Source organism: Gymnogyps californianus, chromosome 4, assembly GCF_018139145.2.
Source record: "Gymnogyps californianus isolate 813 chromosome 4, ASM1813914v2, whole genome shotgun sequence".
NCBI lineage: Eukaryota > Metazoa > Chordata > Aves > Accipitriformes > Cathartidae > Gymnogyps > Gymnogyps californianus.
The window spans coordinates 26,041,441-26,054,611 of NC_059474.1; the positions used below are offsets into that span (position 1 = coordinate 26,041,441).

General features: G+C 41.9%; 2 protein-coding genes across 10 annotated transcripts in view; both read left to right on the forward strand.

Annotated features, from left to right (window-relative positions):
- The window catches only part of KLHL5 (kelch like family member 5), a 62,773-nt gene extending 58,458 nt beyond the window's left edge, over window positions 1-4,315 (forward strand). For all 7 annotated transcript variants that reach the window (XM_050895731.1, XM_050895732.1, XM_050895730.1 and 4 more), the window contains 2 exons: window positions 481-652; window positions 2,766-4,315. In XM_050895731.1, the coding sequence (XP_050751688.1) occupies window positions 481-652; window positions 2,766-2,822 (229 nt within the window). In that variant the 3' untranslated portion in view covers window positions 2,823-4,315. The remainder of the gene's footprint in view (window positions 1-480; window positions 653-2,765) is intronic.
- A 1,990-nt stretch (window positions 4,316-6,305) lies between these two features.
- Window positions 6,306-13,171, forward strand: part of WDR19 (WD repeat domain 19) — a 54,777-nt gene continuing 47,911 nt past the window's right edge. For 2 of the 3 annotated variants that reach the window (XM_050896513.1, XM_050896512.1), the window contains exons 1-3: window positions 6,306-6,387; window positions 6,472-6,537; window positions 9,981-10,106. In XM_050896513.1, the coding sequence (XP_050752470.1) occupies window positions 9,994-10,106 (113 nt within the window). In that variant the 5' untranslated portion in view covers window positions 6,306-6,387; window positions 6,472-6,537; window positions 9,981-9,993. The remainder of the gene's footprint in view (window positions 6,388-6,471; window positions 6,538-9,980; window positions 10,107-13,171) is intronic. The other variant, XM_050896511.1, reaches the window with a different exon arrangement.

Genomic DNA, 13,171 nt, shown 5'->3' on the forward strand with positions numbered 1-13,171 from the left:
TTTTGCATTTCCCCCAGAATTTTCTCAAACTGTTTTTTGGGGGGTTTTTTGAAAATGGTAATCTTTCATGGCAAGTAACTCTCTTTAGTACCACACTCAACTTTAACAGCCTGTGCTTTGACATGTAGTTATCACTTAGAGCAAGCACTTGCTCTATTACACTGTAGCAGCAGAACTGTTTCTGGAGTGGTACGTTTAGACATAACAATAAGAAATGTAAGAGCAGCTGTATGTATATGTATGACTATATGGAAAGCAGCACAAAGTAGATATGTAGCTAGTACTGACTGTGTTATCAGATGACTAAAGAAAGATTTTCAAAGAGAGTATTTGGGGGGAAAAGTCCTTTGAAATTAACACCCAAATCTGTGCTGTCCTAATAATATCTGTTTTCTACCACCTTGAGAGCATCAATTCCAGTACATTTTTTCTATTGAATTTTGGCAATAGTTTTAGAGCATAACACAAATTATCTTTTAGGTATGATCCAAAAACAGATATGTGGACTGCTGTGGCCTCTATGAGCATTAGCAGAGATGCAGTGGGAGTATGTCTTCTTGGTGACAAGTTGTATGCTGTTGGAGGATATGATGGTCAAACATACCTTAATACAGTGGAGTCTTATGATCCCCAGACAAATGAATGGACACAGGTATAGTTTCCGATCAGACCATACACTACTATTTATCTTGTTATTTCAAGTGTGCCTCTTTTTACAAGGAGAATTCAAATACTCCTTCTCTAAGAAGCACTTTCTTACTAGTCTGTTGTAAGTGTCTCTCTTTTTTTTTTTTCCTTTGTCTACCATCTCGAGATGATTTATCTTGAACAGACAGTTGTTAACTTCTAATAAGCTGCCCTTCTTTCTTTGGCAAGAGTATAGCTATTTTCTTTGACAATTTCAACTACTGTTAATAAAATGTATTGACATGTTGCCCAAACTGTCATAAAGGGTTCTGTTTACATGACTTCCTATTCTGAAGATAAATGTAGATTAGTTTTAGCTCTAATGTGTCTCTCAGCAAGTTTGTCAATTTCTTCAAGGCTTCAGAAGTCTTTTCATATATAATCCCTTCCTGATGTGAATGCTATGTACAGTGTGTGCAACTTTCAGGAAGCCTTTTCCCATTTCTCTTCACCCAGCTCAAAAAAAAAACCAAAACAAAAAACTTCAATTCATGATTAGAAACCATACTGTCAATTCAAAGCTTGGTTACTTTTACTTATTTATAGCTCCAGGAATGTGCCTCTCTGTGGGAAGAGCACACACAAGGACGTCCTGGGCAAGACTGTCCTTTGGTATCTACTGCCATTTGAGATATCCTAAAGCGTGTACGTCCACAGAAGGCTGGCAGATACAGCACAGAATCTATGGGAGACCAAGGCCCTTCTGGAGTGCAGTTGCAGGCCAGGATGAATGTCCAAGGTCATCTAGAATAGCATTAGACACCAGTATTTGGGCAGCTGCACTCTGACCTCCTGAATATGCTGTCCCAGTAATGGCCCCAAATTGCTAATTCAAAAAGAGAACTGCTCTCTATCAAAATCTTTGTAACACAGGAAACTGACCTGTCCTTTTCCTGCTACTTCGTACTGCAAGATCTTAAAACATAAGTCATCTAGGAGGCTCATCAGAGCTTGGGGCCTTCAGTGGCAGTACTGGTAATGATAACCCATGGCATTATTTGTCCTGCTGAAGAAAAAAAAAAAGTGTGCCAGAGGAGAGAAACAGTGCTTCTCACGGTTGCATCTAAATGAATCACCCGTGATGTCTAGGTGGTGACCATCTCTATGTACCTTTCTGTCCTTAGCCTTGGCCCTCTTTTATCTCACTGAATCCCGTGATCCCAGTATATAGGACAGTTTTGAACCCTTCCTAGAGGGATTCGGAAGCGTCTGTGTACCTTCCTTCTGTCTTGTTATGTCAGCAGCCTGCCACCACTTCATCCACACACAACTCAAAAGAGGGTAGTGGAATTTTCTCAGCTGAAGTTTGTCAGAGCCACAGACAGCTCAGGATGTCTGTTGTTCCTGGGAAAAAAAAAGAAATAGCAGAGTTGGCATAAACATCCTTTTTTATCTTCAGGATAATCTCTGTAGCACTTAGTGTGCTATTCACACACACTCCAATACTATGAAGTTTAAAAGGGGAAGCTGAGTGTTAGCAACTACCTTCCTCTTTTCAAGTCCAACAGAATCTCAGCAGAAAAGGGTCTTGCCAGAAGTAACTTCTGTTTACAAAAAAAGAATAGAGACTGGGAAATGATTCTGCCTTCAAGAACTCTTAACAGGATTTTATCAAATGTTCAAGTAAAAAGGAGAGGTTGCCCCTGTCATGTTTGGCATTTTCTGTTTGAGAGAAAAATGCATTGTTTTGCCAACCATTACTCAGTTGTCAGACTGTCTAGTTCAGGTGTCCAATTTGTACCATAACAAAGGATTCTTTTTCCTGTAATACCAAGTAATTGAAATTATCAATAAGAATTGTTTCATATTCTTGGGGTTTGCTATTGCTTTCAAAGTGCTTCACTATCATATAAAATATCTTCACCTTTTCTGTGGGTTTGTATCCAAGTTTTGGACCAATTTTCTATTTTTTTAAGTCACGTTAACTGCGTGTGATATTGTCACTCTGCTACAGCTGTACAAGCTGTAATGCTTGTATTACAAGCATTAACTAAACACTGACAGTTTTAGGGAAAAAAATACTTAAAGCTGACTGTTTAATCTCACAGATTTTTTTTATTTTATTTTTTTGCTTACAGGTTGCACCATTGTGCTTGGGAAGAGCTGGAGCATGTGTTGTGACTGTAAAACTGTAAATTATTTTCTCTGTGAAGGTGACATTCTCTTCCATAGACTCAGACGATTCCGTTTTTCCTCAAGCAAACTACCAGTGCGCCAATGAACACCAGGTGCAGGATATCTACCACAGCAAAGTGTTTGATCTCAAGCTAACATGTACATGTTGTTCTTACGGACCACTTTTAAGCACTTTTTAAAAAATCATCTTTGTTACCCATATGTTACAAGAACTCTATTTGTAAGAAGATCAGCTGCAACCAGCCAGTTGCCAGCAGAGGACTTCTGTTTAGGAAGTGCTAAGAAATGAGTAAACTCATTAGTGAACTCACTATAATAATCAAATGTTACAGATCCAGGGCCTTGATCCCCCAAACATGCAGAGGAATGATGCTATAAATGGATATACTTCCACTGATATAATTCAGTCTGTCTCTGGGTGAAACATGTTATAGGATTGGACACCATATATTTAATTTGCCTATAATAAACATGTTTGGCTATAGGTATCTGAGCTATTACAATGCAGGCTGACAAAGCAATGCAAACCATTGTAAATGGCAGGCGTAATGCCTGCCTTGGAAATGAAGTTGCGTATTTGGTGAATCTTTTGCACTTTTATCATCATTCCTAGTTTAGAAAACTTTTTATTTAACCAAAGCCTTATTTTAAATATTGTCTTATTGTGCTAACAGAAACCTGCTATTTAATAATTTCTGCCAGAGATTTTTGACATCCAGTGTACTTTTGGATTTTCAGAGTTTTTATGTGAGATGCAGAACATCGTACCTTTTTCTCTACTTTGGTTCTTATATTTACTTTGATATTTTTAAGGAAAAATCTGTAAGCATGAGTTATTGGAAGAATTCTAAAGTGTGATTAAAAGTTAACCAATTTAAGTTTAATATTTGCACTTCGGAATTTTTGAAGCATTCCATTACATCTAGACTAATTACATTTTTACATGAGGCTTTGCACTAATTTGAAAAGTATAATTTTATAAGATGAAATGAAACAATTGTCTGTCTTTCCAGTAAGGTTACTTCAAAATGTAAAGGGCCCAATCCTGCAAGATGCTTAACTGCCACCATTTAAGCATGTTCAGCATCTTACAGGAGAGTTATGCGTGCCTCGCAGGATTGTATCAAATTAGTTACTTTATTTAACATTTACCTAATTTTTTCAGATACTTTTATGATTTGGCTTTCTTGAGCCCTATGCTGTTACACAGAATTGCTTTGAACGGTCTGAATGTTCTCAGTCTTTTTGTATTTGCTTTTCTGTGCCTTGTTCTTTATGTTTTCAAAACAGTAGGTAATATGTGCGTGTTTGTAATGGACAATGGGAAGATGTGAGCTCATTGAATGTTTTTCAAAGTTTGAAGTGTCTTTGTACGTAATTTTAAATGTGTTAATGCCCTCAGTGAACTATTTATTGTTTTAAAAGAAATTACTAAGCAGCGAAACTTTGTGATGAAACCTGCACTGTTTGCAACTGAATACAGCTAAACTTAAATGCAGCGTTGTTGGGTTAGCGCTTTTTTTTCCTCGAGCTTACAGTCCATTTTGTGTGCCTGTATCCGCGACTTAACAGGAGAAATGTTATTTTTACTGCTCCTCTTGGGGGACTTCTGGTTTTAGAAAAACTGTCTTTCCCTTTCAGTACTTCCAACACGGGGATGGGCGGCGGCACGCATCTCTTGTAGCCACCACGGCGTCACGCAGCTCTCCCGCCCCAGCCCCCCGCCGGCTCCACGCGCGGGCGGGCCCCGCCTCGCACCGCTGGCGGAGGGAGGGGCCTGTTGCGGCCTGGCGCCTCGGGCGCGCCTCCCCATTGGATGCGGGGTGGGGCCCCGCCCTCCAGCGGTGACGGCTCTGGCCTTCCTCTGCCTTCTCCGTCTCCGGGGTGACAGCGACGCCGTGGGCGGGCGGGGTCTGGCTCGCTGATTGGCAGCGGGGGAGGGTGGGCAGCGCATGCGCAGGGGGGCGCGGGGCAGCGAGTGGTGGGCGCGATGAAGGTGAGTCTCTTCGGCCGCTGTACGCGCGGGCGGGGGCCGCTGGGGAGCCCGGGGCGGCGGCGGGGTCGAGGGGGGGACGGTCGGGGTCGTGGTTCACGGTCCGGGTCGGGGGCGTCGAGCGGGGCCCGCCATGGGCGGGCAGTGCTTGCGGCCTGGGGAGGGGAGCGGGGCGCGGCGGGAACCGCCCGCTCGTGCCGGCCTCCAGCAAGCGGGAGCCTGACGCCGCGGACAGGGCTTCCTCAGGGGAACCAAGGCCGCTCCCGCCGCCCGCCCTGCCCCTGGCTCCCGGGAACGGGCTGCGGGAGGCTCAGGCTCCGGCCAGGCTGGTTCTTCCCGCGACAGTTGCCTGGGCCGCCACGTCGCCCGAAGCCGTTACCGCCGGGCGTCGGGTCTCCCGCCGCCCTGTCTCTGTGCCTTAACGGTGGCCCTGGCAGCGGAGAGCGGTGCGAGGAACCCTCCTCGGGCAACGGTTAAATGATTGGGCCAGAAGGAAAGTTTCCTACTCAAACCCCTTAGGGGGTTTTAGTTTATGCGTTACTGTACAGTGAGAGCATGAAGAGCTGGAGCTTGCCTGCGTCCCATAATGATTTTCTTTACTGTTGGTTTGTTACAGATTTTATTAAATTTTTTTCAAAATCAAACATAATTGTCAGATGTTCTTTGTGCTTGTGGCATGTGGCGCTCACAATTTTACACTTTTTGTGAGTAAAATGCAAATTCAATGTGAAGAATGCCTCAGTTTACATTCACCCAAAAGAAGGGATGAGGGACCTTTGGCAGAGACTTGAGTAAGCCTGCCAGCCATTTGGTGGACACCAGATGTTGGTGTTTATCTGACGACATGGGAGGGAAAAAGTCATGATAGCAAGCTGTGAAACAAAGTTGTGGGCTTTATCTTACACCCAAGTTATAGAAAAATCTGTGCAGGTAGTGTGCAAGGAAAAGGAATTTGAGAAACTGTCGGAAGTCAGAATCTCTTTTTATGGTTGAGTAGCTTTGAGGTCATAGCTTTTAAGACCCAACAATTCAGAGAGGACAAAACAGTTACATGTCTTTAAAAGCGTAGATGTTGAGTCTTCTGTGTTTTACACACTAAGGATGCTTTCTGGTCCCAGACTTTTCCATGAAATTTGGAGAACTAAACATTCTGGTCTTTGGACATGAAGGGGAGAGTCACATGCAATTTTTTGATTCCAGTAACTCTGTAAGAGAAAAAAATAATAGTTGTGACAGAGTCACAGTAGTTCTCAGTGCAGACACCCAGCATCAGAAACTTCAGTTTTTCCAGCACAAACCAAAAGATTTTTCTGTGGAATTTTGGTACTTTGGTGCATTAGAATCACCCAGAAGTTGTGTTTGAGGATTTTTTTTTTTTCCTCGACAGTATTCACAGTTGCTAACATGTTAGGAAGTTGGTTATTGTTCTATGCTTATGATTTTAAGATATATAATTTCCCCCTTTTTTTTATCTCCTAGCAAGTATTCAGTCTATTAGAAAAAGCTTGGTCTGGTTCCCCTGTGCAGTTTGCTTGGCAGAAAACTTTGGGAAATTTCCTTGCTGTAACAGGGTAAGATTACAAATATTTATTACATTTATCCGTAGAAATCACTGATGAAGAAAGGGAATTATTCTATATGTTAATCTTTTTTAGAGGTGATCGTGCTGTGAAGATTTTTGATCGTCATGGTCAGAAGAGAAATGAAATCAGCTTACCAGGGTAGGTACTAAGATGGGTTGAAATTATTTTCTTTGTTGTTTTCTTTAAAAATGCTTCCCTTCTGGTGAGGTGCTTATACAATGTGAGAACTTTGTAGGAAAAGATACTATCTGTAGCAAACATACCTGGAAAAGAAGACAAACTGATGAGCATGTGTGGAATCTGAGACAGTAAAAGCTGAACTCGTAGTAAGCTGTCAAGGATAGTCAGAAAAATACATTCTCCTACCCAAAGCACTCGTTAGTAATAAACTCAATCTACTTCATTAAAATGTTAGAAAAAGACCTATCATATTAAGAAAGAACATAAAGAGTTTGTATACAACGTGTCTGCATCATGCTGATTGTGACTGCATTCTTGTTACTGTCAGTTTTCTAGTAATTTGTTATAGCCTTACTGAGGAAGGATATCCTTTTGGTTTAGTGCTTTTGCTTGTGTCACTGGCATAATGTATACATTGGCTTTTTTACTTTAGATTGAGAGTGTACTTCTGAAGTGAATCTCACTGTTTTTCCTGCTTATCACACTTTGGTTCACATCAGAGAGTGGTGTTGGAGTGTACGAACTGGATTCCTTTCAGATGACGTTTAAAAAGTGGTGTACTTTGGAAGATGCAGTCTAACTGCTAAAAGGCAATCAGTCCATGGGGACAGGCTAGGTATGGCCCAGAGGAAACCTCCCTAGGTGCAAACGCTGTGACATAGGTCATCATACCATTTTGCTCTATAAATCTACTTTTATTGGGCACCATTACTACCTGATGTAACAATAGCTTCATTTGTGTACTCCTCATTTCTTTTTAGTATTTTACTTGCTGTTAGCTTAAGTGTTCATACAAATTCCTAATTTTTTATTTTATTTGTAACAACCTGATTCATTTTGATTAAGGTGGAGCCCTTAGTCAAGGCAAAACTCCCACTAACGTTTTAAATCTGAAGCCTCTAATCTAGAATTCTAACTTTCATTTCTAGAATGTCACTTAGGTATCCCTGTATCATTGGTAGATATGAGCCAGAATCACTTAGCTCCCCAAGAACTGTCTAGAAATCCAGTTTTTGCAGTTCTTGGTAGTTGCCACCTTGCACCAAACCAAGAGATGCAATTCTCATTGTCTTTACCAGACTCGCTTGTATCTTACTGACCATCGCATCTTGCTGTCTTGTTTCAAAATCCTGTTCTGGTTAGGTGCCATTCATAATGTGGGCTGGCTATGTCACTGTCTTTTGCTTGCTAGTATCTGTGGCCCAGCTCATTCTGCACTGTATTTTGCACAATGTATGATAAATGCTCATTCTCTCCAGCAAACTGCCAAAAATGAGGAAAGCTGTGTGGAATCAGTGGTGAACTCTGAGAAGAGCTTGTGTTGGACTGGGGATCCTCTACTGTCATGTGGGTTGGTGAGGGTGGTGTGAAGGGGAGTCTACCTTACTGATGGACGCTTGTAGCACTACCTTATTGATGGACAGAGGTGACCCTTTCCTTCAGGGAAATATATAACATCTAAACCAGTTTTAAAATAATGTTGTGTTCTCATGGCAGGGCAGAGAGGAGAAAAAACTTGTATAATAACCACATATCCTAAAGGCTGGTCGAAATAATTAACGTCTGCTTATGGCAGTTTGAATAGTACTGACTTTTTGAGGCCTGCCAGCAAATCTTCTGCCTAGGTTAGGTAGTTCTTTTGAATTCTTATTTCCAACTGTCGTGGTTTAACCCCAGCTGGCAACTAAGCACCGCGCAGCTGCTCACTCAGTCCCCCCACCCAGCAGGGTGGGGGAGAGAATCGGAAAAAAAAACTTGTGGGTTGAGGTAAAGACAGTTTAATAGGACAGAAAGGAAGGAAAATAATTATAATGATGATAATAATAATAAAATGACAATAATACTAAAAGAATTAGAATATACAAAACAAGTGATGCACAATGCAATTGCTCACCACTCGCCGACTGATGCCCAGTTAGTTCTTGAGCAGCGATCCACCCCTCCCAGCCAACTCCCCCTAGTTTATATACTGGGCGTGACATCATGTGGTATGGAGTATTCCTTTGGCCAGTGTGGGTCAGCTGTCCTGGCTGTGTCCCCTCCCAACTTCTTGTGCCCCTCCAGCCTTCTTGCTGGCTGGCCATGAGAAGCTGAAAAATCCTTGACTTAGTATAAGCACTACTTAGCAACAACTAAAAACATCAGTGTGTTATCAACATTATTTCCCTACTAAATCCAAAGCACTGCACTATACCAGCTACTAGGAAGAAAATTAAGTCTATCCCAGCCGAAACCAGGACACCAACCTTTTGCTGTGATTGAAGAATAAATTCTCTCTAATTATTACTATTAGAATAAAATTCAATTTTTGTGATACACAGTTTAAACAGAAACAAGTGTCCTTATATGTTCTCCCTCAGGCCAAACTTTGTTTCTTTATTTGTTGGTTAACTGTTAACCAACTGCAATTGTTAACTGCTAGACCTCTCCTTGCATAAGAACGGAGTTCAGAATGTCAAATATTCTCTGCTGTAATAGTTGATGTTATAAGCATCTTTTTACCATTATGTTGATAGAATTTGTTTACTAGTTATCAATCTGCATTTTTCCCTATTTTTTTCTTTTTGTCCTTGTTTTTCCTGTTCTTGATGTTCTGATTGGCTGTTAAGTAGTCAAGGGTGTGTTTTGGGAATAGACCATTCTTATTCTCTAGAATAAACTGCTAAGGTTTTAAAAAGAAAGATAGGAGAAACTGGAACTGAAGACTTACTGAATTAGTTTACAGCAATGTATGTTTCAGTAGGACACTTTTGAAATTGCTTGCATTAGGAGTTTTCATTTGAGTGGTAATGAGAGTGAAATTTTTCATAGAGATACCTGTTTAACCTGAAACTATCAAATTATTTATCTACAAAGAAAAGAGTGGTGTCAGATGGCATAGGTTCTTAGTCTCCAGTATATGGTGCTTTAAATATGTGTTGTAAACAACACTGTTTCCAATTCACTAGAGACTTGTAAGTCTGCTGTCCTCTTCATTCTGGGAACTATTTGCAAGTAGAGGTTTTTCCTGCTTCTGTGTAGATTTCTTGTCCAAGTTCGTTACGCTTGTTGAACTGTGAGAAAAATAATTGCAACACTGAATAGCCTCTAACAAAATAGAACCTTACAGGGGATTTTCACTGTCTCTTGAAAATCAAAGTAGCAGTATTTCAAGTAACTAGAATGTAGGTAGCGGTCTCTTTTTTATGACCTTCCTTTCAGCCTCTGTCATTTCAATGGGATTTGAGTAAGGGTGTGGTTGCTATAAAAGTACACTTTATAGATAAATCTGCAATCTGTCATGGGTTTGCTTGGGAGGGAAAAGGAAGGACAGGGACTTCAACTGAATAATTCTGGCTGTTTCTGTACACTTACAAACATTTCACAATTATTAATGAAAGTTGTTTTTTTTTTTTCTTCAGTAACTGTGTTGCTATGGACTGGGATAAGGATGGAGATACTTTAGCAATAATCACAGACAAATCTAGTGCCATATTTCTGTGGGATGCGAACACAAACAAAACAAGCCAAGTAGACAGTGGCATGAGGTAAGAATTTTTTTTTTAAAGTGTGTATTTGAAGATTTGGACCACTGTGGCTTGTTGATGTGGAGGATATATTGCAAAGATCATCTTTTTATTGGAATCCTTATAGCACATATACTGTTATACTAATATGCTATGGTTTGTTGCTAAATTCTTTTTGGTATGATTTGCTGGTTTTGAAGTGTTTGTTGTGGGTGAGGGTTTTGGGGTTGGTAGGGGTTTTGTTTCTTTTTTAATTGTCAAGAGTGCCAAAGTCCCCAGAGAGCTTCTCTTCAATGTTTCCACTTTGTGATAGCAGCAAGGATGGGTGAATTTTTTGTCTATCTGCACCAGCTACACTTTCTCCAAAGCATTTCACACAATTAAAAGGGAGCTTAAAAGTAAGGGAAGTGATTTTAGTGGTGCTAGGATTTTTTCCCCTTACATTTATAAGGGGACTAAAATGCTATTCACAAAGCAGACTGGCTGTCGTGGTTTAACCCCAGCCAGCAACTCAGCACCACGCAGCCGCTTCCCACTCCCCCTCCCAGTGGGGTGGGGAGGAGGAAAGGAAAAAAAAAATGTAAAACTCATGGGTTGAGATAAGAACAGTTTAATAACTAAAGTAAAATATAATACTAACAATAGTAATAATGAAATATAATAATAATAATAGTAATGAAAAGGAATACAACAAAAAAAAGGAAGGTGGGGGGAAAGAAAAAAAAACCAGTGATGCACAATGCAATTGCTCACCACCCGCTGACCGATGCCCAGTTAGTTCCCGAACCGCGATCCGCGCCTCCCGGCCAACTCCCCCCTGTTTATATACTGGGCATGACGTTCCATGGTATGGAATACCCCTTTGGCTAGTTCAGGTCAGCTGCCCTGGCTCTGCTCCCTCCCAGCTTCTTGCACACCTGCTTGCTGGCAGAGCATGGGAAACTGAAAAGTCCTTGGCTTAAGATAAGCGCTACTTAGCAACAACGAAAACATCAGAGTGTTATCAACATCATTCTCACACTAAATCCAAAACACAGCACTGTACCAGCTACTAAGAAGAGAGTTAACTCTGTCCCAACTGAAACCAGGACAATATCCACCCCTTATTCTATACCATTTACATTATGCCCAGATCCCACACTTTCTAATACATTTCCAATTAATCACCACCACCTTTCCTGTCTTTTAATATATACATATAGATATCATTCCCGCGATCTATGGGCCATGTCTATCAAATGTCTGTTGAGTTCATTCAGTCCATGACTTTGAGCTCCATCTATCGTAACAGTCTGTCTGGGCAGGAGGGATGATGCAAAGTCCACTCAGTCAGCAGAACAGGATTGGGCTTTGGTGTGATGTGGCAGGCAGGTGACATTGGGTGCAGCAGGAGGATGGTGTGTGGTGCTGGATTGTTGCATGCTGGAGCCCTGGTTCCATCACTACTGCACTCAGTTTTATCAAAGTTCATTCTTCATTAATCTAAGTAATTCTTACTGTAATACTATTAATATAGCATATAACAATTATAATAATGATGACATACAGTGACAAGATTATATAGCAATTAACATCATACAATTTAATCTATTGGCTGTTCTCACCTAAAATCAAATCCCCTTGAGGCACAGATTGGACTTCCCCATCCTTCCGCATCACCCACCAAGTGCACCCAGGTCCTTGAGCAAAAGCAATCCCACGAATGGGTTTGCCTTTGCCTGAGGCAGGAGTAACCCAAACTGTTTTTCCTAGCATATTTTTTATGTGCACTACAGGGACTTTATCCCCTTCTACAGTACATAAAAGTTCTGATTGGGCAGGGCCAGCCCGATTGGCAGATCCTCTAGTGTTGACTAACCAGGTGGCCTTTGCTAGATATGTATCCCGATGTTTGAAGGTCCCACCACCCATTGCTCTCAATGTAGTCTTTAACAACCCATTGTATCGCTCGATTTTTCCGGAGGCTGGTGCATGATAGGGGATGTGATATACCCACTCAATGCCGTGCTCTTTGGCCCAGGTGTCTATAAGATTGTTCCGGAAATGAGTCCCGTTGTCTGACTCAATTCTTTCTGGGGTGCCATGTCGCCATAAGATTTGCTTCTCAAGGCCCAGGATAGTGTTCCGGGCGGTGGCATGGGGCACGGGATATGTTTCCAGCCAGCCGGTGGTTGCTTCCACCATTGTAAGCACATGGCGCTTGCCTTGGCGGGTTCGTGGGAGTGTGATATAGTCAATCTGCCAGGCCTCTCCATGTTTGTATTTCAGCCATCGTCCTCCATACCAGAGAGGCTTTAACCGCTTGGCTTGCTTAATTGCAGTGCATGTTTCACATTCATGGATAACCTGTGCGATAGTGTCCATGGTCAGGTCCACCCCTCAATCACAAGTCCATCTATATGTTGCATCTCTTCCCTGATGGCCTGAGGTGTCATGGGCCCACTGAGCCATGAATAATTCACCTTTATGCTGCCAATCCAGATCTACCTGAGCCACTTCAATCCTAGCAGCCTTGTCTACCTGTTGATTGTTTTGATGTTCTTCAGTGGCCCGACTCTTAGGTACGTGGGCATCTACATGACGTACTTTCACAACCAGGTTCTCTAGCCGGGCAGCAATATCTTGCCACAATGCGGCAGCGCAGATGAGTTTACCTCTGTGTTGCCAGTTACTCCGCTTCCATTGCTGCAACCACCCCCACAGAGCATTTGCCACCATCCATGAGTCAGTATAGAGATAAAGTATTGGCCATTTTTCTTGTTCTGCAATGTCTAAAGCCAGCTGGATGGCTTTCACCTCTGCAAACTGACTCGATTCACCTTCTCCTTCTGCAGTTTCTGCAACTTGTCGTATAGGACTCCATACAGCCGCCTTCCACCTTCGATGCTTTCCTACAATGCGACAGGACCCATCAGTGAACAGGGCATATTGCCTCTCATGTTCTGGCAGTTTATTGTACAATGGTGCCTCTTCAGCACACATTACCTCCTCCTCTGGCGATATTCCAACGTCTTTGCCTTCTGGCCAGTCCGTGATCACTTCCAGAATTCCTGGGCGACTGGGGTTTCCTATTTGACTTCATTGTG